Raw genomic sequence first — 20,923 nt, 5'->3', positions numbered from 1 at the left:
TAGTAGAGTTGGTAACCAGATGGACCCTTATATAGATCTCTAACTCTTGAGAGTGTAAAATGGAACCAATATTTTTTTGGTGGCCCAAGTCTGCTCGGGGTGTGCACGCTTATCGGACACACCAAAGGTCCGACATGCAGAAATCACCCGTCACTCCTGACATGCGTTGGTCCGACATGCGTTTGTAAATAAATGGTGCATTTATATAGTGCCTTTATCCATGGTGCTTTACATAGATTGTGCATCAATTCACCCATTCACACACACATTCATACACCGATGGCGGCAGAAACCATGCAAGGCACTAGTGGCAGCGGTGGCCGAACGGATAGCGGCGCGGTCTAGATACCGGAAGGTTCCCAGTTCGAACCAGCCGTCCGACACGTTAAAATTACCACCGCTGAAATGCCCTTGAACAAGGCATCAACCACTACGATGAAATGTGTTCTATGAGCAGGGCCTGGCTGGAAACAAGTTCTTGAGCTTAGCCCAGATACCCTGGGTAAATATAGATTTCATTTCATTTCACTAGCCATCGGGAGCAATTTGGGGTTCAGTGTCTTGCTCAAGGACACTTCGACACTAACTCTGGGGGAGCCCGGGTTTGAACAGGATACCTTGCTACCATCCAGCCACTCTACCCCTGAGCCACCGCCGCCCTCAATTCCTTGTGTTGTGCTTGCAGTTAGGGTTAGATTAGGGTTTGGGGTAGGTTGTCGGTCTAATGACTGTCAGACCTTTGGCGTGTCAGAACTAAAGCCGTCAGCTCCTCCTTAATGAATTTAACAAATGTGCTATAAAACATATTAAGCCTTTTTAAGCATTTTCCCCATTGACCACCTGTAATTCCGCAATGGACCACTAGTGGTCCGCGGACCACGCGTTGAGTAACGGCGATATGGAACCACTCATCTTGTAGATAGAGATCTGGGCTCGTACATCAAGTGTTACATTGAGGAGCAGGGGGGGTGGAGTGTGGCGGGACACGATAACTGGAATTTTATCTGCCCTTTTTTGTCATTTTAACACAAACTGTTTGTGTGTTTAACGCCGTGCCCCCCCCCCCCCCTGTGGTGTCCTTGCATCACTCTTCTTTTATCTGTCTATCTGTCTATCTTTTTTCACCTCCTCTCACTTACACGCTACACCATAGCGTACATCCAGGCTCATTTCTCTTGCAATCCCTTCGTCATTCTCCTCTCACTGTCTCGCTGAATTGTGTTAACCTTACGATAACACTACTGCTTTTATTACAGTACGTTTAACCACTTTCAACCCGTGACATTCCTATTTTTGGACTGCATGTCATTATAGGCGAAGATCTTCAACACTTCAAACAAACTTTAAAACACTGTGAAAATAGCACCCATTTTCTAAATCCTAACATTTTTCTGAAAAACCCATCTTTCTATGTCAGTGGTGCTCAACCTTTTTCATATCAAGGATCCCCAGAATTATCTCTATTGGACCACGGACCCCCATCTCAAAATATGTAGTTCCAGGGACCCCCCCCCCCCCCCCCCCCCCCCCCCCCCGCCACATTTTTCAAAAATAGCAGACCTACAACCCAAAATGGGTTAATCCACATAAAGCAGGCAGCAGCAGAGTCAGAACAACAACAACAACACAGTAGCTTAACCCGGAACCGGCAGCCCTAGTCTAGTCGGAACCAGAAGCCCTCGTCTAGCTCACAAGGAACCGGAAGCCCTAGAGCTCGCAAGCTTATGTTGATCTGCTTTTTTCACCATTTTACTTTGTTGTAATATAATAAATAATCGTTCCATTAAAGGGGAATTCCAGACAAGCCCTTTTCTTACCGTAATCTGATGTTATTATAGCCTTTTCTTACCGTAATCTGATGTTATTATAGCCTTTTCTTACCGTAATCTGATGTTAGTATAGCGTGCGAAGAGTATGAAAGACATATTCTATAGATATAAATGAAATAATTGTCAAGCGATAAAAATAACCGATTTAGCGATAAACCCGCCTTGCACTGTCGGAGCTGTGTAATGTACTGTATGTCATTTTCCACATATACCACTCATTGATGGATCATGGAAGAAAACAGTTATTATCAGCACTGGAATTCTCCTTTAATCGTAATTGGGGCAAAAGTTGAAAAATAATCGTGATACTTCATTTGAAGCCATGTCTACCCAGCCCTAGTGTGTGTGTGTGTGTGTGTGTGTGTGTGTGTGTGTGTGTGTGTGTGTGTGTGTGTGTGTGTGTGTGTGTGTGTGTGTGTGTGTGTGTGTGTGTGTGTGTGTGTGTGTGTGTGTGTGTGTGTGTGTGTGTGTGTGTGTGTGTGTGCGTGCGTGCGTGCGTGCGTGCGTGCGTGCGTGCGTGCGTGCGTGCGTGCGTGCGTGCGTGCGTGCGTGCGTGCGTGTGCGTAAGCCTATTATTTCACCACATGTGGTGATGATGAGATAACGATGTCTCGACAGCTGCAGTCCATCCTGCGAGTGAACGTGAGCCAGGTGCAGGTGGACGAGTGTGCGCTCGGCGCCGCCGCCTGCCGGGCCGGCGGCGGCGGCTGCCTCACACAGCTGAGCGTCAGCGACACGCCCACCCTGCTGGACGGCGGCAGCTTCTCCTTGGTGTCACTGACGGCCTCCACCTCGGCCGTGTGTGGCTGCGCCGCCCGGGAGCTGGTCCGCCAGCCGTGTGCGTCGTACCCCGTCAATCCCTGCCTCCACGGAGGGACCTGCGTCGACACCCAGAGTGGATACAGGTAGGGAGGGCTGGCTGGGCCATGTTTATTTTATTATTTTTAGTTTCTTGAGTGGTGCAACCACTCCAAGGAACAGCAATGTCCGTGTTAACCTATGTGACTATGTGTGTGACTATGAGTACCAGTAGGGGAAAAAGTGGCGCTGTTGTGCCAGAAACAGAGAGAGAGAGATGGTGCTGCACTGTTGCCTGCTAATGAGAGAGAGAGAGAGGGGGGGAGGGGAGTTGCACCACTCAGTTCACACGGGTGTGATTTTTTTCATAATGTTTTATCCCAAAAATAACCCATTTTTCACCCGATGCCAATTATCTAATGGCTACACACACACCCTCTACCCACCTGGGGAGAGCAACGGACTGACCTCATGCTTCCTTCTACTGTATGTATGAGGAGTCCGATAAGTCGCTTATTTTCACCTGACAGGAGGGAGTTTCCACGGTTGGATGTAGCGCGTGGTTGCTCAGTCAGTAGAGCACTCACCTTTCAACCGCAAGGTCATGGGTTCGATCCCAGGCACCGCCAACTCAGTGTATGAGTAGCAGGGCTTGATGTGGTGCAAGTAGCTACTGGGAGCTGATGGTAGGTGTTGTAAGTACTGGGAGCTGATGGTAGGTGTTGTAAGTACTGGGAGCTGATGGTAGGTGTTGTAAGTACTGGGAGCTGATGGTAGGTGTTGTAAGTACTGGGAGCTGATGGTAGGTGTTGTAAGTACTGGGAGCTGATGGTAGGTGTTGTAAGTACTGGGAGCTGATGGTAGGTGTTGCAGCTCCACCTCAGCATTCCATCTCCCAGAGGTCTAGCACATTGAAACGGCCGGCTGATACGGACAATAAGCCTCTCTAACTTCATTAAAGGTATATTCAGTGATTTCACTTAATTCAAATATCACTTATTTTTTGTTTTGTTGTGATAATCCTCCCTACTATAGAGTGTGCTGACCATATAAGGAGTTCCTCCCTGTCCCCAGTTAACTCCTGGGGGTCAAAAAAACTCGTTTTTGGCTAGGTGGCAAAGCCTTCATCAAATCAGGATAGAGAGGGGCCTTCCGCCAATCATGATCGGGCGGGGGTGGGCCTTGGTTTGTGTGCTGTTGGCCTGTTGCGTGTCCCCCCACTGTAGTGCGTCCATGTGCACATCTTGTTACCGGGGCAGACCGGGGGGTTTTCCAAATCACCCAAATCACTGAATGCTCCTTTAATACTGAAGATATTCTTGTTTACTAACATTTGACTTACCGGGGAATGGGTAAGAACCGGAATCGATAAGCATGATTGGAATTGATAAAATCCTATAATAGCCTCTAATCTCTAATCTCTAATTCCTTTAACCTAAATGTATTATAGGTGTAAAAGAGTGGAAGGGAGAATACCAGCTCCCATGCAGGGTTGTGTTTGCTGCTGGGGGCATCCATACATCTGGCTCCCATGCAGGGTTGTATTTGCTGCTGGGGGCATCCATACATCTGGCTCCCATGCAGGGCTGTATTTGCTGCTGGGGGCATCCATACATCTGGCTCCCATGCAGGGCTGTATTTGCTGCTGGGGGCATCCATACATCTGGCTCCCATGCAGGGCTGTATTTGCTGCTGAGGGCATCCATACATCTGCTTGCATTATCCCCCTCTGGTTATTATTTTTTATGGACCGTGGGGATATGTTTTTTTCCCTGCTTCTGGTCAGTCTTTCCTTTCGGGAAATGAGACTGAGTATATATGTATTTATGTTAACCCATTTTGACCTGAGATCAGATTCTAAAAATGTCTTCTACATCCTGACAGTTTTCTGAAAAAGCTATGTTTCTATGTCAGTCGTTCTTCGATTTTTCAAAAATAGCAGACCTACAAGATCGTAGCGCGTCACTCGGTGGCGCGCTCTGAGCTTGTAGATCTGCTATTTTTCAATAGCTAAAGCATAACATAATGCTAACACCAAAAGGGGTTCCCGCCCAAAATGGGTTAATTTGATAATTTGTGTTATTTTTTAATGTTTAGGATATTTATTACTTAATTCTATTTTATTTAAAAATAATCTATCATTATACATTTTAAATGAAATGACTAAAGTAAAAATGATGGTCTCTCATTAGAAGGATATTATCCTCATCAGTTAACAGAAGCAGTCGTGTATTAAATGAGGAGTGGAGTTTGAAGTTGCAATGCATGTTCGATCAAATTAATATCAAATATCTAAATATGGACTCAAACAACATAACCCATTTTGGGCAGGAACCCATTTTGGTGTTAGCATTATGTTATGCTTTAGCTATTGAAAAATAGCAGACCTACAAGCTCATAGCGAGTGGCGCGCTACGAGCTTGTTGGTCTGCTATTTTTGAAAAATCGAAGAACGACTGACAGAAACATAGCTTTTTCAGAAAACTGTCAGGATTTAGAAGACATTTATAGAATCTGATCTCAGGTCAAAATGGGTTCAAATCTGTCCAGGGTGCACACAAAAGCCTGATAAGACGTCAAAATGGCCACAGACGTGTTGAAATACAAAGATGTACTCTTTGGCCTGCAAAGTACATCTTCGTGATGTCACTGCATGGTCACAGAAATAAAACGTCTGGGTTTCCGAGGCTACTGGTCACATGACCCCAAGTTCTTAGACGTCCAGTTCTCGGCTAAACAGAAGGGGGAGAGATTTTTGAGTGGTGCAACCACTCCCTTACGGAGCTGTGTGGGTGGGTGGGTGGCTGGCCGGGTGTGCCAGTACAGTACAGTACAGTACAGTACAGTACAGTACAGTACAGTACAGTACAGTACAGTACAGTACAGTACAGTACAGTAGAGGGTAGGGATGTTGAAAAAAGTTGAAAATCGACTCGATTATCGACTCGTGCTCACGGCGACTCAAAAATGGACAAGTCGAAAAATCGTTTTTATTTTATTTTTTATTTTTTTTATAATATTTTATTTTTTATTTTTTTTATAATAATAATTTTGTAATGGCTTGTTCAAAAACGTTATAAAGTAACTGTTTTCAAAATGGGAACGGGAACTGTAGGCCTACAGGCTATTGGTGTGTGTGTGTGTGTGTCACTACTGAACATGTGCGCGCGTCTGTGCTGCTCTAGTGCATGTCTTCTCAGAGTCCTCCATGTGCGTTTACTTCCTGCTTGCCCACAGCAAAGTAAATAAATACCGCGCCGCGTGAAATGGCAGCTGCAACTCCTAGGAGTGTTGTGTGGGACTTTTTTGTGAAGATTGACGACAACAAACGTGTACAATGCAAACTGTGCAGCAAAAAGTATGCATATCACTCATCTACATCGGTGATGTCAACTCACATCAGTAGCAAACACCCACAGCCTTCATCAAAGAAAACCCAAAGCATCATGGACAACTTTACAGCGCAGCCTCGCCACTGTGACGCTCAGCGGGCTGAAAGGCTCACACAGTTGACAGCAAAGATGATAGCTGAAGATACCTTGCCAATTAGCTTTGTCGAGGGTAAAGGCTTCCGTGCCCTGATGGCATTCGTCGAACCAGAATATACCGTGCCCTGTCGCGCAACAATGACAACCCGATTGGAGGGATCGTATCATCAGGTGGCCGCCTCACTCCGTGAGATTCTGACCAAAACCACGAACGTCTCTCTTACCACTGACGCATGGACAGGTTTGACTACAGAGTCTTATGTGACAATTACCGCTCACTATTTTGAAGACTGGGAGCTGAAGAGTGCTATCCTACAGACACGAGCAATGCCAGAGAGACATACTGCAGAAACTATGTCCAATGTCCTAAAGGCTGCAGTTGAGAGTTGGGGCATAGCCGGAAAAGTTGATGTCTGCGTCCATGACAACGCAACTAATATCGTGGTGGCACACACTCGTTACCTGGATTGGGAGTCGCATCGGTGCTTTGCACACACACTCCAATTGGCCATCAATGACGGCTTCAAATTGACAGCTGTCTCTAGTGCTGTTGGGGCTGCAGCTCGTCTCGTCTCCCATTTTAATCACAGCACCGTGGCGACGACAGCGCTCAAGGCCAGGCAGCAGCCGAGGGACCTCGTTGAAAATGACCACCGTCTCATCCAACACTGCAAGACTAGATGGAATTCCATCTATGACATGTTCGAGCGGTTACTGGAGCAGAGATGGGCCGTGTCCTCGGTACTGTCGGACCGTGACGTCACTGTACTCTCCGATGCGCGCACCCTGGAGCTTACTGATGCAAACTGGCACCTTATCGAGGAGTTGTTGCCCGTTCTACGTTCCCTAAAAATAGCCACCACAGCAGTGTGCGGGGAAAAGGAGGTGTCAATCTCAACCGTGTATCCAATCACAGCCACTCTGCTCTCCAGGTAAAAAATGTGAAATGTGAAAGGTGAAATTAAAATACTAAATCAATAGCATTATTTTGTATAGGCCTAGGCTATTACGTATCTATTCTGTGCCACCACTTTTTTGCCATTGCAATTTGCAAACTGTTAATATTAATATTAATAAAGTATAATTTAATCAATCAGGGATCTGCAACTGCAAGGTGATGAAGGTGCGAAGGTGCGGGAATTCAAGACCAAGGTGGCGGACTCTCTCCGCTCTCGCATGGATCTCGACAGGCCAGACAAAGTCCAGTCGGTGTCTAAGAAAGCGGCTATGATCGGTTCTTTTTTGGATCCACGTCACAAACATCTGAAGTTCACCACCGAGGAGATGAGAGCAGCTGTTCATGAAAATGTCACTGCTCTCTTGTCAAAGCTCCCGGACTTGGATGCTGCTGGGCCAGCTAGGCCTACTACTGATGAGGGGGAGCCAGACGATGTGGCGGAGGCTGCTGCACCCATCGAAAAAAGAGCTAAACATGTGGACGCAATGATTGACTTCTTCGGGGAAGATTATTTCGCCAGGGATGTGCCTATGTCTGTTCAGGTCGAAATGGAGCGTTACCTGGGGGAAGACGCCATCTCTCCCGCACAAGACCCAGGTCTGTGGTGGGAACTACACGAGGACAGGTACAAGAAACTGTCACGCTTAGCAAGAGGTTACCTGTGCGTTCCCGCAACATCTGTGCCAGCAGAGAGAGTTTTCTCTGCTGCGGGATTGATATTAAATAGGCTTCGCACTCGCCTTACCCCTGAGCACGTAGACATGCTTGTGTTTTTGAACAAGAACAAGTCAGTGGTTTAAGCTATAGTCTACTCTAAAATGTGGTAGGCCTACGAGGATATCATTTTGAGTTTGACACAACAAAGCTGCTATTTGTTTTCATTTCTCCAGGCCATATAGCGTTAGCGTACATTATATGTTCATTTAAATTGTTAAATGTAAACGAGCGTTGGCCTCGCAGCGCGGCCTTGGGGATGACTGAATCATTTCATTTTGTTTTTTTTGTGCAGTGTTACTGTTTGTGTAGCTTAGTAGTCTACCTATTGGTATAACGATTTATTTTATATTTTTAAGGCTATTTGTTTTATGTCCGGTATTTAGGGCTAATGATGGCCAATTGATTTGGTCTGCAATGTGGCGTGATGGAAAGTTGGAAACGATAATTGCACAGAGATTTTCACTGTTAATTGTTACTTACTGTTGTAACTGTTAGGCCTAGAATAAGGCCTATAGTGCCACGGAACATGCCTGTTAAGCCTAATAGGCCTATTTTAGGGCGCTATATGCGTCCATTTATTTTGGAACAGCTGCATGTACTTACTTTCCGTTTGTTTTGTAATAAATGTTCCAGGCCATATCGCTACATTATATTGTTTCATTTGCCATGTTTACTGACTGTTAATTGACACCGGGAGTCTGACATTATTGTAATTTTGTCAAACGTCGGCTTTCTTATATAGGCTGCTGCTGCCTACAGATTACTGTTCCGTGTTTAATAAAAACATGTTTATTGGTTACAATTTACAAAATGAAGTTTAATTTGTATTTATTGATTTGATGCACATTCTAAATATTATGGGTACAGCTGAATAAGTTGTGGCGCTTTAAAGGAATGCACAGTTTGTTGCGCTGTCCTCAAATGCTGCGCAGCAAAAAAAAAAAAAAAAAAAGGGGGAAAAAAGTCGATCGACTCGTCGATTTGCGGCCTCGATTTATCGATTTGCCAAATATGAGTCGTTTGACATCCCTAGTAGAGGGTATACAGTACACCGTCATTTCTCAACCATTTCGGACGTGGGGCGGCACGCTGGAACCGGCCCTGACCCCTGGGCGTGTTCATGGGGGTCTGGAACTCCCCCCCCTCCCCCGGTAACCCCCACACGGAGTTGCACCACTCACTTCACACAGGTGTGATTTTTATTATTATAACTCTAGCCTAAGGTATATTATTGACATAGTTCAATGCTTAAAATGAGTGTTATTCCCCTTTAAAGAATATTAGCCAGCAGGGCTCAACGTGCACTGTGGTCTGTAGTCTTATCCGTTCATACCCTCGGGTGTATCTGGTGACAACATCTAGAACTCCTAGCGCCTCCAGCGAGGAGTCTGAACTGTATATACACACAGCACACACAGGACATTTTATCTCTGTAGTAGATAAGAAAACATGTTCTGAGAGTCTCTAAATGATACAGCCGCATGGTGATACTGAAATGTTCTCAAGAGTCCAACAACATGCTAGATCTACTATACTCTCATATTGAATTTCGGGATTTTAAACGTATACTGCGCAGCAAGTAATTGTGTACTTTCAAATTCATCTTATTAGATGAGACCTTGGCCATATGCCTGCATGTTGACTTAACGTCTGCAATCGATATAAGAACCTTCACTAAGTACACAAGCCCCTGAGGGAGATTATCACACACAAAAACAGCATGCTAATTTGATCGAATGCATTTAATACTGAGATTAAATAAATATGGGGCAGTGAGATTAAGTACAGCAGCTTCGCCCCCTTCTGCTGTAGGCTGGCGAACTGAGCTTCTTATAGAATCCAACTGAATACTATCCACACACAGCACGGAGTGTGAATTTAACCACCTAAACACAATATAATTCGTTGTATGTCAAATAGCGAAAAGCTCACAACCGTAAGATTTTTTCGCAGAATGTCGCATATTGGATGACATGCATCTGGATGCTAGGGTTCATTGTGGTTAACTTGGTGGATGTTAAGACGTATTTTTTATAAAGATAAAGAAAACTTTATTGTCCATTAAATTGACATAAAATGGAAATTCGTCTTTGGCAGTTACAACAATAAAACATTACAAAGAATACAATATAGGTGCATTAAAATGCTATATAAAATGCATTCACATTAACACAACAACAGTGATCATGAGCAGTGGCGATTAGACTATTTAAACATTTTCTTATTTAAAATGTCCACAGCAGTATTAGCACAAACAAAGTTTTGTAACCCTTCTTTTTAGCTAATTTTGCCCTAAGCCTCCTGCCCGATGGCAACAAGTCAAATTCAGAGTGAAGAGGGTGGGTAGAATCATTGTAAATCTGAATTGCTTTTTTGGTTATGGAGAGGTTGTATATGTCCTGAAGTTGCAGTTGTTTGTCTCCAATGATCTTACTTGCCTGGGGCCCGTTCCACGAAACTTGGATTAGAGATTAAGCCAGGATTTAACAGATATCCTGGCTTAATATATCCTGGATCAGCGATTAACCGGTTTCATGAAAGCTGGTTAATCTTGCCAGATTAATTTAACCAGTTAACCTGGATATGTTGAGGCTTGATTCGGTTTCATGAAAGTGATGCTACATTAGTTACCATGGAAACTAATGCTTTGGACTTAGCCTGCTCCGGACCAGGCTAACAGCCAGGTTTAACCTAATCCTGATGTCTTTACTGTTCATTAAGCAGTCAAACTGATCACAAAGCAATTATGTTTTCCACACTTATTAAATTATTATAGGTTTATGTTGCCTTATTTTTATCGGTCTGCATTAAAGGACTAATTTAAGCACTATATAAAATCTAAAAAACAAAATATATAGGCTGCACAACATCATGACAGCTTGTGAGCTTGTAGATCAGCTGCTTTTGGTGAATGTTCCCCAGAATAGGTTTTATATTATATTATATTATATTATATTATATTATATTATATTATATTATATTATATTATATTATATTATATTATATTATATTATATTATATTATATTATATTATATATATATCTTTTTTTTTTGTAAAAGTGAAAACCACTAAATATTACCATTACTCATTGTTTTACAACATATTACCATTGTAACGTTTCACCCACTATTGAACCCATGACCCACAGTTCACCAGTCTGGCCCCTGTCTGGACAACAACCCCCTTCCCCAAAGGTAGCTCCCTCAGAGGAGGGAGTTATGGCCAAATATCACAATGCGACAATATCATTATGCTTAAAATATTAAGAATTCTGTTTTAAGTTAATAGTAGTGGTAAAATGTAAACTATATTTTTGGGGTAGTTAATCATTCAGTCTATCCACTGTTGAGAGTATGTTCTCTCTTTATTACAGCAGCAGTATTTATTTTAGAAGCTTAAGTCCTTGTATCAGTAAGTCTTGAATAGATTAGTAATGATACTGAGATATACAGAAGGGGGCAGTAATGCAACTATTAATGATGCAAACTGCCATAATACCCCATGAAGAAGAAGGATCAGTAAATCTGTGTTCCACCGAATGGGTCTAGAAACAAAAAGCCAGGCTCTGCATTCAGCCAGGCTTTATGAGCCTGGCTCGATAAATCCGCCCATTCTAAGCCTCGCTTGGCTTTAGTGGAACAGAATAAACCAGGCTGTAAAGACCAGGATTTAAAAAGCCTGGTTTTGGCCTAAATCCTGGATTAGTTAATCCAAGTTTCGTGGAACAGGCCCCTGGTTGACTACCTGGGTGAGCTTGTTTTTATCTCTAACTGAGAGATTCCCAAACCAGGACACGATGTTAAAAGTGAGAACACTCTCAGTGAGTGATCTATAGACCATGGTCAGAGTGTGTTTACTGACATTAAAACTTCTCAGTTTTTCTGAGAAGATAAAGCCGCTGCCTTGCCTTTTTGTAGATCTTTTTTATCTGCATTGGTCTGAAAGGTGAGTTTATTGTCTATGGTCGTTATTGTGTACATGTCATGAACATGCAAGGTTAGATGCAGTCAGTGAGAGGGAGGTTCCCTTTCAGAGAATCAAGTCATACAAACAGTGAAATGTTGATGCAACATGTCCACAAGACTGCAACAACAGCAATGAATGTACTCAAGATAAAAGAGAAGACAAAAAAGATAAGATAGAGTTACGGTTAAAAGGTACAGACCCACACTCTGAACCTTCTGTATGAAAGGATCAGAAATTAAATTAAATAAAACCTAGCAGCAATGGTGGATGTGCAATAGGGAATGTCTAGGGGGGGTAACTTTGCATCAGATTTGTAGAATTTGAGATAAGATGCATCTTATAGAATGTGTCATGATACATGTATACGTCTGTTTAGAAGTTATGTACAATCTTCTTCTTCTTCTTCTTCTTCTTCTTCTTCTTCCTGATCTGATTGACAGGCTGATATGCAGGCTGTTGAAAAAGCCCTTATGCTGCACCATAAGAAGCATATTTGTTCCCTCATGTGAATACCTTACCGTCATAAAGAGTCCAATTCCCGCGTCTATGCTGTGCAGAACGACCCTAACTGCAGCCTGATCAGATATTGTCAGTCAGCGGTATGAGAAACATGCCCTGGCACTGCTAGATTGGAGATTGGCATTGCTCTCCTGTGACACATGAAAGAGTGGAGTTGTTGTAGCGTTTGTGTGCGTGTGTTTGCATATCATCAATGTCGGGTGGAAACCTTGTAGTATGTCCAAAACAAGCTGCTTCTTTTCACGCGACAGGGGGGAGTTTCCCTGGCCGGACGTAGTGCGTGGAAGGAACACGTTATTCCAACCAGTTCCTTTCCCCTCCATCAGGCGCCCCGGCTGGCCAGGTGGAGGTAGTTTAGAGACCAGGATTACTGTATGTTTTTTGTGAAGGTACGTACCCTAGGGGACACGGGGAGAACATGCAAACTACCACACAGAAAGACCCTTTCACCACCCCCGCCTCGGGTATGGGCACCGATGTCGCGGAGGAGGGAGCACGCCCCCAGCGCCCACGGCGTCCCCAGCGGGAATCGAACCCAGGACCTTCTAGCTGTGAGGCGACAGCACTACCGACTGTGCCACCGTGCCCCCTTCTCAATCTATCAACAAGCTTAGACCGCGTTCTGAGCTTGCAGTGCAATTATTTCCGCAACGTTTGCACAACACACTTAAGGTGGCCTTACACTAGCCGATAATCGGGCATTTTTGACGCTCGGGGGGTGCCCGACCGCTCAAAGCGCGATCGGCCCGATCAACATCAAGAATGTTTGATATTTGCTCTGCCCCGCTCCGATTAACCTGTAGTGTGTGGTGCTATCAGATTTCAGATTGAAAAAAAACGGCTAGTGTAAGGCCACCTTTACAGTACACGTATGGCATTCATTTACAGAATAATAAATAAAATCGAAACTAAAAGTTGAAGATACAAGGTTTCCGGCCGACAGCGACGGTATGTATGCATGGGGGCTGATGTGCTGTGCGTACGACGTACCGATCAGCATTCCTGACATGTGGAGCCTCTCCTCTGAATAAACAGCGCTGGGGGAGAAACAGCTCCCTTAAACCATTTTGACCTGAGGTCGATTCAAAAAAAGGCTTCTAAATCCTAACATTCTGAAAAACCTATGTTTCTATGTCAGTGGTGTCAAGGACCCCCAGAATTATCTCCATTGGGCCACAGGACCCCCCATCTCAAAATATGTAGTTCCAGGGACCCCCCAGAAGCAAATATTTTAGTTAAAAATGTTCGCTCTGAAATATATATTCAATGATTTGCGCCACATTTTAACGATTTTTCAAAAATAGCAGACCTACAAGCTATGAGCTTGTAGATCTGCTATTTTTCAATAGCTAAAGTATAACATAATGCTTGAAACAGCAACAGGGGTTCCCGCCCAGAATGGGCTAACAGCCCTGGGTATAGTGGGTATACACAGAGAGGCTTCCTGAAACGCCGCATGAAAATAGATGGCTTTGACATTATCAGCACGAGGGGAATGGGATGAGATCTGCCTCGCCTCTCCCGTCCGTTTCCATCCACCCCCATCGGGGGGAATGGGATGAGATCTGCCTCGCCTCTCCCGTCCGTTTCCATCCACCCCCATCGGGGGGAATGGGATGAGATCTGCCTCGCCTCTCCCGTCCGTTTCCATCCACCCCCATCGGGGGGAATGGGATGAGATCTGCCTCGCCTCTCCCGTCCGTTTCCATCCACCCCCAGCGTGATTGAAAGGGGTTGTTTCTCATCACGCAGCGCGCCGTAGACTTTGACACAGAGTTGCAGGGATTGCTAATATTTACTATTGCTACATGTCTAAATGTGTTCCACAAAGGTCAGGGAAGCCTCCATTCATCCCCATGTCATGACAGTGATAGTGTCTCTATTCCACCGCTTAACCACTTAAACCCTCTAGTCTTAGTAAATGGTGCATTTATATAAATGGTGCATTTATATAGCGCCTTTATCCAAGGCGCTTTACATAGATTGTGCATTACATTCACCCTTTCACACACACATTCATACACCGATGGCAGCGGAAACCATGCAAGGCACCAACTAGCACATCGGGAGCAATTAGGGGTTCGGTGTCTTGCTCAAGGACACTTCGACAGTAACTCTGGGGGAGCCCGTGTTCAAACTGGCAACCTTGCGGTTCAAAGTCCCATCCAGACACTCTACCCCTGAGCCACCACCGCCCCGGTAAAACGGATTTGAGTTACAACTGTACTTGGAACGATTCTTTCCGACTACGGAGGCAATTATTTTTAAACAGGGATGCTGGGGATTCAATGCCCTAGGTCTACAAGCTCACAATGCAATTTCACAAACGTTTGTAATGTTTAATGATTGGTATATCTTAGATTTCTTTATATATAAAGACATTCAGTGTTTTTCCCCCACCAATGATAGCATGCCAAAATAGGTGTAAGTGGTTAAGCCTTTTTCATCAGTTATTTGCAGTGAACTGAGCAGCAATAGCCGCCTGGCCACTCAGCCACTAATTGAAGTCGGCAAGTAAAAAGGAGAGTCAGTGTCAAATATATCAGACAGCCAGTGTCGCTCACACCTCCATAACACCTTTAAAAGCAGCTAAGAGAGTGAGGGATGGAGGAAGAGGGAGGGAGAAAGTCACTAAATCAGCGGCGGCGGACCGGTGGCACTATGCAATAGTAAGAGAAATGGAATTAATTAAGCTCTAACAAAAGAGACGTGGTCGGTGCCAGACAGGAGCGTCTCCAGAGGACTGATCGAGGCGAGGCAGCTGTGTAGATAATGAACGGAGCTCTGTTAGCGCCGCGTTCACACTTAATTGATTAATTAATGTTGGATTCTGAATATGCAGCAGAGCTTCGTGGCTAATGCAGGAGATCAGTGTGCAGAGATAACACCTCTGTGGACTTTGACAACCTGTTAGTTGTAGTCGAGTTGTGGTGGAAGAGGTGGAATTTATTTCCCCCCAACATTGTAATGTATCACGTTGTGAACTTGTAAGGCTATGTTTGAATAGCTATAGTATAAAATAAGGCTTAAGTGGTTAACGTTAATGTTTTAGTTAATAATAATCTAAACCTGCAAGTAACAGGTAACTAAAGTATGCATTGTTCAAATAACCATAGTGCAGTTAAAATTATAATTAAGTATAAACTATTACAGTATCCAAGTATTTACTTAAATTGTACTGAAGTACGTAAATGCACTTCCACCAACGTTTGCCTGCATTGACAGGGTGTTTCTGCTCTGCGCTGCTGTTGTGTTTCAAATTGGACCTTTTTACATCCTCTTGGGAAAACTGCCACCGCGGCACAATCTGGATTTTCATGCGAGCAGAAACTATCAAATGGAAACAATGTCATTTTATACCTTTCCCATTTCTCCCCATTCTTTAGCTGAAGTTCTGCTTTTTTTTCTTTCTTTCTTTCTGTTCTTGTTGCGGCACAGGTGCCGGTGCCCCCCTCAGCTCCAGGGTCCGGAGTGCCAGCAGACAAAGCGTAGTTTCCATGGCAACGGCTATGCGTGGTTTCCACCTGTAAGGCCGTGCTACGATAGCCATCTCTCTGTAGAGTTCATGACGGAGGAGGAGGACAGCCTTCTGCTGTACGCCGGCCCCCTCGCCACTTTGCTGCCCGGTGACGCAGAGGACTACATGGCCATAGGTCAGTCATTCCCAGTTGTTTGTTGTCAAACCTTTTATTTATTGATTGGTGCAAACCACTCCCTTACGGACTTATGTGTGTGGGTAGCTGGCTGGCTGGCTGGCTGGGTATGAGCACGAAAACAGCATGGTTGTTTAACTCTCATTTCTCAACCGTTTCGGACGCGGGGCAGCACGCCGGAACCAGCCCGGCCCCCTGGGCGCGTTCCTGGGGGTCTGGAGTTCCCCACGGTTTTACTGCTCCTGGCAGAACGTTCCGTCAGAAGGAATCCAACCAGCAACTGCTTCTGGTGTAAATGTTCCGTCTGATAAGCTTTATTATTGATATCAAACCGGATCGCTGATTTTTTTTTTTTTACATATTATTTTGTCTTGGCCTTTCCTTCTTTAGCGATCCTAGACCGGGTTGCGCAACCACGCTGCCGTCCACCTCCCTTTATACAGGCTGACTAAAAAGCTGAATAACTTGAAATCTACGGAGCTCTCCATAGTTTGGATAAAATGCGCAACGTTCGGAGGTCTTTGCTGATTATCCGGTAGTTTATATGGAAACATTGGCGCTTTCTAGAGCAAGGATGGCTTCATTTCAGCTCGCTAGCATTGACGCTATTTATTTAGCATTAAAGATGGACGCCCCAGACAGGATATGAGTCCAGCGTGTGCTGCATTGAAACCTGGCTCGGCAGTCTGCGGTTGGCTCTTTGTCCAGCAGGAGGCAGTATATGGGTTAAGATGGAAATGTAGCTGGAAATGTATTGACAGGTGCAGGAAGTGGGATGTCAAGATGGAAAGAATACTTTGAAGAGTTAAAGGACCACTTCACCACTTTTCAACCTATCTTCATATAATAGGTCCTCACTAATAATCTACTGTGTCTGTGTCTCATAGGAGGTCTGTGGGCAGTTCAGAAACCGTCTTCCAGTGACATCATCAATGGGGAAAACAAGCTAATAGAAACTGCAGGCTTTCTAGTCCTGAAAAGTTGCAATGCGAAAATGGAAGCCATCGTTCTCACGATAATGAAAATCTAAACATTTTTGTAAAAAAATATTGTTTAAAAAAAAGTCTGCCTAATGATGATGTCACTGGAAGACGGTTTCTAAACTGCCCACAGCCCTCCTATGAGACACAGACTGAGTAGAAAAAAATCGTGGCATTTTATCATGATTATTAGTGAGGACCTATTATATGAAGATAGGTTGAAAAGTGGTGAAGTGGTCCTTTAACGAATGAGGAAAACGAGAGAGAACAAAGATTAGAAGAGGTAACCGTGGTGAACCAGGAAGTTGCAAAGAGGACAAAATGAGGAAGGCATTGAAAAAAAAAAGCAGTTGGTCCTGATGATATACGTACCCGCAGAGGTATGGAAGTGTCTAGGAGAGGTGGCAGGACTACAGAGGACTACAGAGGACTAAAGCTGATGAGCCATACAATGAAGTTATGGGAAAGAGTAGTGAAAGCTAGACTATAAGTGTGTAGGAGAGGTGGCAGGACTACAGAGGAATAAAGCTGATGAGCCATACAATGAAGTTATGGGAAAGAGTAGTGGAAGCTAGACTAAGGGCAGAGGTGAACATTTATTTTATTTTTTTATTGTGTTTTTTTGTGGCTTTCGCCTTTATTTTATATTTTTTATGGAGGGACAGGTAGGCTGACAGGAAATGGGGAGAGAGATGGGGGGAAGACATGCAGTAAAGGCCGTCGGGATCGGGAGTCGAGCCCGCGGAACACTGCCAGACTGGATTACCAGCCAAGGTGCCTGGACCACTGAGCCATGGCCCAGGCCGAGGTGAACATTTCTGAGCATCAGTATGGTTTCATGCCAAGGAAGAGTACTACAAATGCAATATTTGCTTTGAGGATGTTGACAGAGAAATTCAGAGGGAGCTGCATTGTGTCTTTGTAGATCTGCAGAAAGCATATGATAGGATGCCAAGCAGGGTTGGGAAGTAACGGATCACATGTAACGCCGTTACGTAATCAGAGTAAAACAAAACGGTAAAGGTCCCTGCACAGCACACTGGACGCGTTCTCCGATTTTTAGCTGCGTTTTCCCGTCGGTTTTCCGAAAAAACGTCTTAGAGTACATTTTAAAATGTGTAATCTGGTAACGGGCGTATAGTAACAGGGGTTACAGTCTTGATTACAATCTCCCCTTCCCCTCATCAAGTTAAAACACCAAACAAACAATAAAAGAATCAAGTCTTAATAGTATGCATGCATGGCACATGACCAGTAGGCTGCGCTGTGTGTGTCGCTGCTGCTGCCACTGCACAGTGAACACACTGGCTCGCGCGGCTCGGCTCCAACACGAGCAACATCGGTCCCGGGCAGTGTGCACTGTGAACCTATGGTTTTCCCCGCCGTCAGACTCCCCAATCCCGACCCATATTTCATTATATTTCATTATATAGTGTGATCTGTACTGTACCCGGGGACAGTGAGAGGAGCCAGCCGCCAAGGTGGGGTGGACATGGTTCCACCTCCCGTTAGTTCGACCGGATTAATGTTGGCGAACATGCATTAAGGTTGGCGACCGTGGGTTAAGGTTGGCGACTGGATTAAGGTTGGCGAATGTGCGCTAGCTGCTCCGTGCTTAAACTATATGGACATAATAATAACATGCAACGTGGTGTAATCAGCCCTCAACAGCTTCACAGTGTGGGGGTGGTATCATCTAGATACGGCATACCAATTACAACCAAAGAGTTGAATCAGCTGTAAATCTGCAATTAATTTCAGCTGTGACCAATAGATGCCTTTATTGCCTTGCGCTGGGTCTCGCATTGCAAAGTGAAGTAATTGACTGAGTGACTGAGTACACACACACACGCACGCGCACACACACACACACGCACACGCAAAGAGGGAAGAAATCTAAAAGAAAACTACACATATGACCCAGCGTCATAACACTTGGGTACCGGGTACAGAACTGAACATGCTTGGGTATTAAAATCTTTGATACCCATCCCTACCCCGGACCCGACGTTGAGGTAACATTATGACAGCTACTGTGAATATAGGTAGCTGTAGGTATAATCCATTATAACGATGTAAGTTATAACACAGGCATTCGTTAGTGTTTGAGACTATCCGACTGATGAATTAATAATTTGTACACACAATCAATCACAATATTACACCAGTATACTGAATGCCCAGCTAAGCAATATATTGCTTACATTCATGTACTGAGAGAGAGAGAGAGAGAGAGAGAGAGAGAGAGAGAGAGAGAAGCGAAGCAGAGAGTTAAATTAGGTCTGTTTCTCTTCGTCCCAAATACAGTACATATTTCATAATTCCCAAATGCTTAGTCTTTCAATTTCATAGCTCTCATGTGAGCATTAAAGGACCACTTCACCACTTTTCAACTTCTCTTCCTATAATTGGTCCTAACTAATCATGATAAAATACCACAATTTTTTCCTACTCAGTCTGTGTCTCATAGGAGGGCTGTGGTCAGTTCAGAAACCCGTCCACCAGTGACATCATCGATGGTGAATCCAAGCTAATAGAAACGGCAGGCTTTCTTTTCCTGAAAAGTTCCAATGCAAAAGTTGAAGCCATCGTTCTCATGATAATAAAAATCTAAATATATTTTAAAACAAATCTGCCTAATGATGATGTCACTGGTGGACGGGTGTCCGAACTGCCCAAAGCCCTCCTATGAGACACAGACTGAGTAGGAACAAATGGTGGTGTTTTATCATGAACATTAGTGAGGACCAATTATATGAAGAGATGTTGAAAAGTGGTGAAGTGGTCCTTTAAGTACTGTAGCTAGAGTTAAGAGGTTTTGTCCAAAGCGTTTTCTACTACTTTCCATTTGGTTCAATATCTTTGAAACAACATCCAGATGTAAAGGGTGTTCAATACCACTGGTTTATGTAAAAAGAAAAATCAAAAACCTAAAAAATGGAGTTAGGTGGTTTCCAGCAACAATATATACATGTTTTTATTGTATGAAGACTTGAATTCATGGATATTGATCTTTTTGAAAATAGCCGACACAAAAGAGAGAAATATACATGAATTCAAGTCTCCATGGAGTGAGTAATCGATAGGAAAAAATATGTTGTTTTGGGGGGTGAACTATCCCTTTAACATTGTTGGCCCTCAGTCAGCCATTTCTTACAGTTGAATCAATATCATGAAGTACAGTAGATGCTCTTATTAACTGCAATACTGTTGTACAATGCCGTTGTATTCCATGTGTTTCTCTGTAGGGAAAGCCCCCCCCACCCCCAGTCTTGTCTAAAGTTGTTTAAGTGCTTGTTTGTATCCTGTACTAGACCGTGTAGGCTACTGTATATTAGAGCACATTATCAGACAGTGGGTGATCAGTAGTGCTGTTCTGTTGTAGAGGCTGGATTAACCTACGTATACTGTATGATAGGGTATTATCATCAGAGATGCCCACGAGTCTTTGGGGTCGAGTACAGTACGAGTCGAGTCTCGAGTCTTTAGCCACGAGTCTCGTGTCTCAGTAAAAAAATAATAATAATATCCGCCGGTTCTTTATTGATTTTAAATGGGGTTTTTTTGTGGCTTTCGCCTTTATTTTATATATTTTATGGAGGGACAGACAGTAGACTGACAGGAAATGGGGAGAGAGATGGGGGGGAAGACATGCAGTAAAGGCCGTCGGGATCGGGAGTCGAACCCGCGGCACACTGCCAGACTGGATTACCAGCCAAGGTGCCTGGACCACTGAGCCATGGCCCAGGCCGGTTTTAATTGATTTAATTAATTATTTATACGACATAGCCTAAGGCTCTGAAGGCTGAAATACAGTTGTGATGATCTACACACCATTTATTTTGCTGCTAGCTGGTGGCATAAATGTAGTTATCCTGTGCCACCGTCTGCATCCACTTTAAGAGAATCTGTTTCCTCCCCTGAGTCCCCTCTGTAGCCCCATGCACACACTCACTGTAACCAGTGGCTAGCATTAGCATTAGCGCACAGCCGCACACTGTTTACCTGTCGCCA

The 20,923-nt window shown here is 44.2% G+C and overlaps 1 protein-coding gene across 3 annotated transcripts in view; it reads left to right on the top strand.

The window, feature by feature from the left end:
- LOC306923648 (neural-cadherin-like) overlaps positions 1 to 20,923 on the top strand; it is a 424,677-nt gene that overhangs the window by 313,769 nt on the left and 89,985 nt on the right. For all 3 annotated transcript variants that reach the window (XM_079501857.1, XM_079501859.1, XM_079501858.1), the window contains 2 exons: positions 2,448 to 2,734; positions 15,715 to 15,929. In XM_079501857.1, coding sequence (XP_079357983.1) covers positions 2,448 to 2,734; positions 15,715 to 15,929 — 502 coding nt within the window. The remainder of the gene's footprint in view (positions 1 to 2,447; positions 2,735 to 15,714; positions 15,930 to 20,923) is intronic.

Source organism: Electrona antarctica (genome assembly GCF_951216825.1).
Source record: "Electrona antarctica genome assembly, chromosome: 5".
Lineage (NCBI taxonomy): Eukaryota > Metazoa > Chordata > Actinopteri > Myctophiformes > Myctophidae > Electrona > Electrona antarctica.
This window is presented reverse-complemented; position numbering and strand designations above follow the sequence as displayed.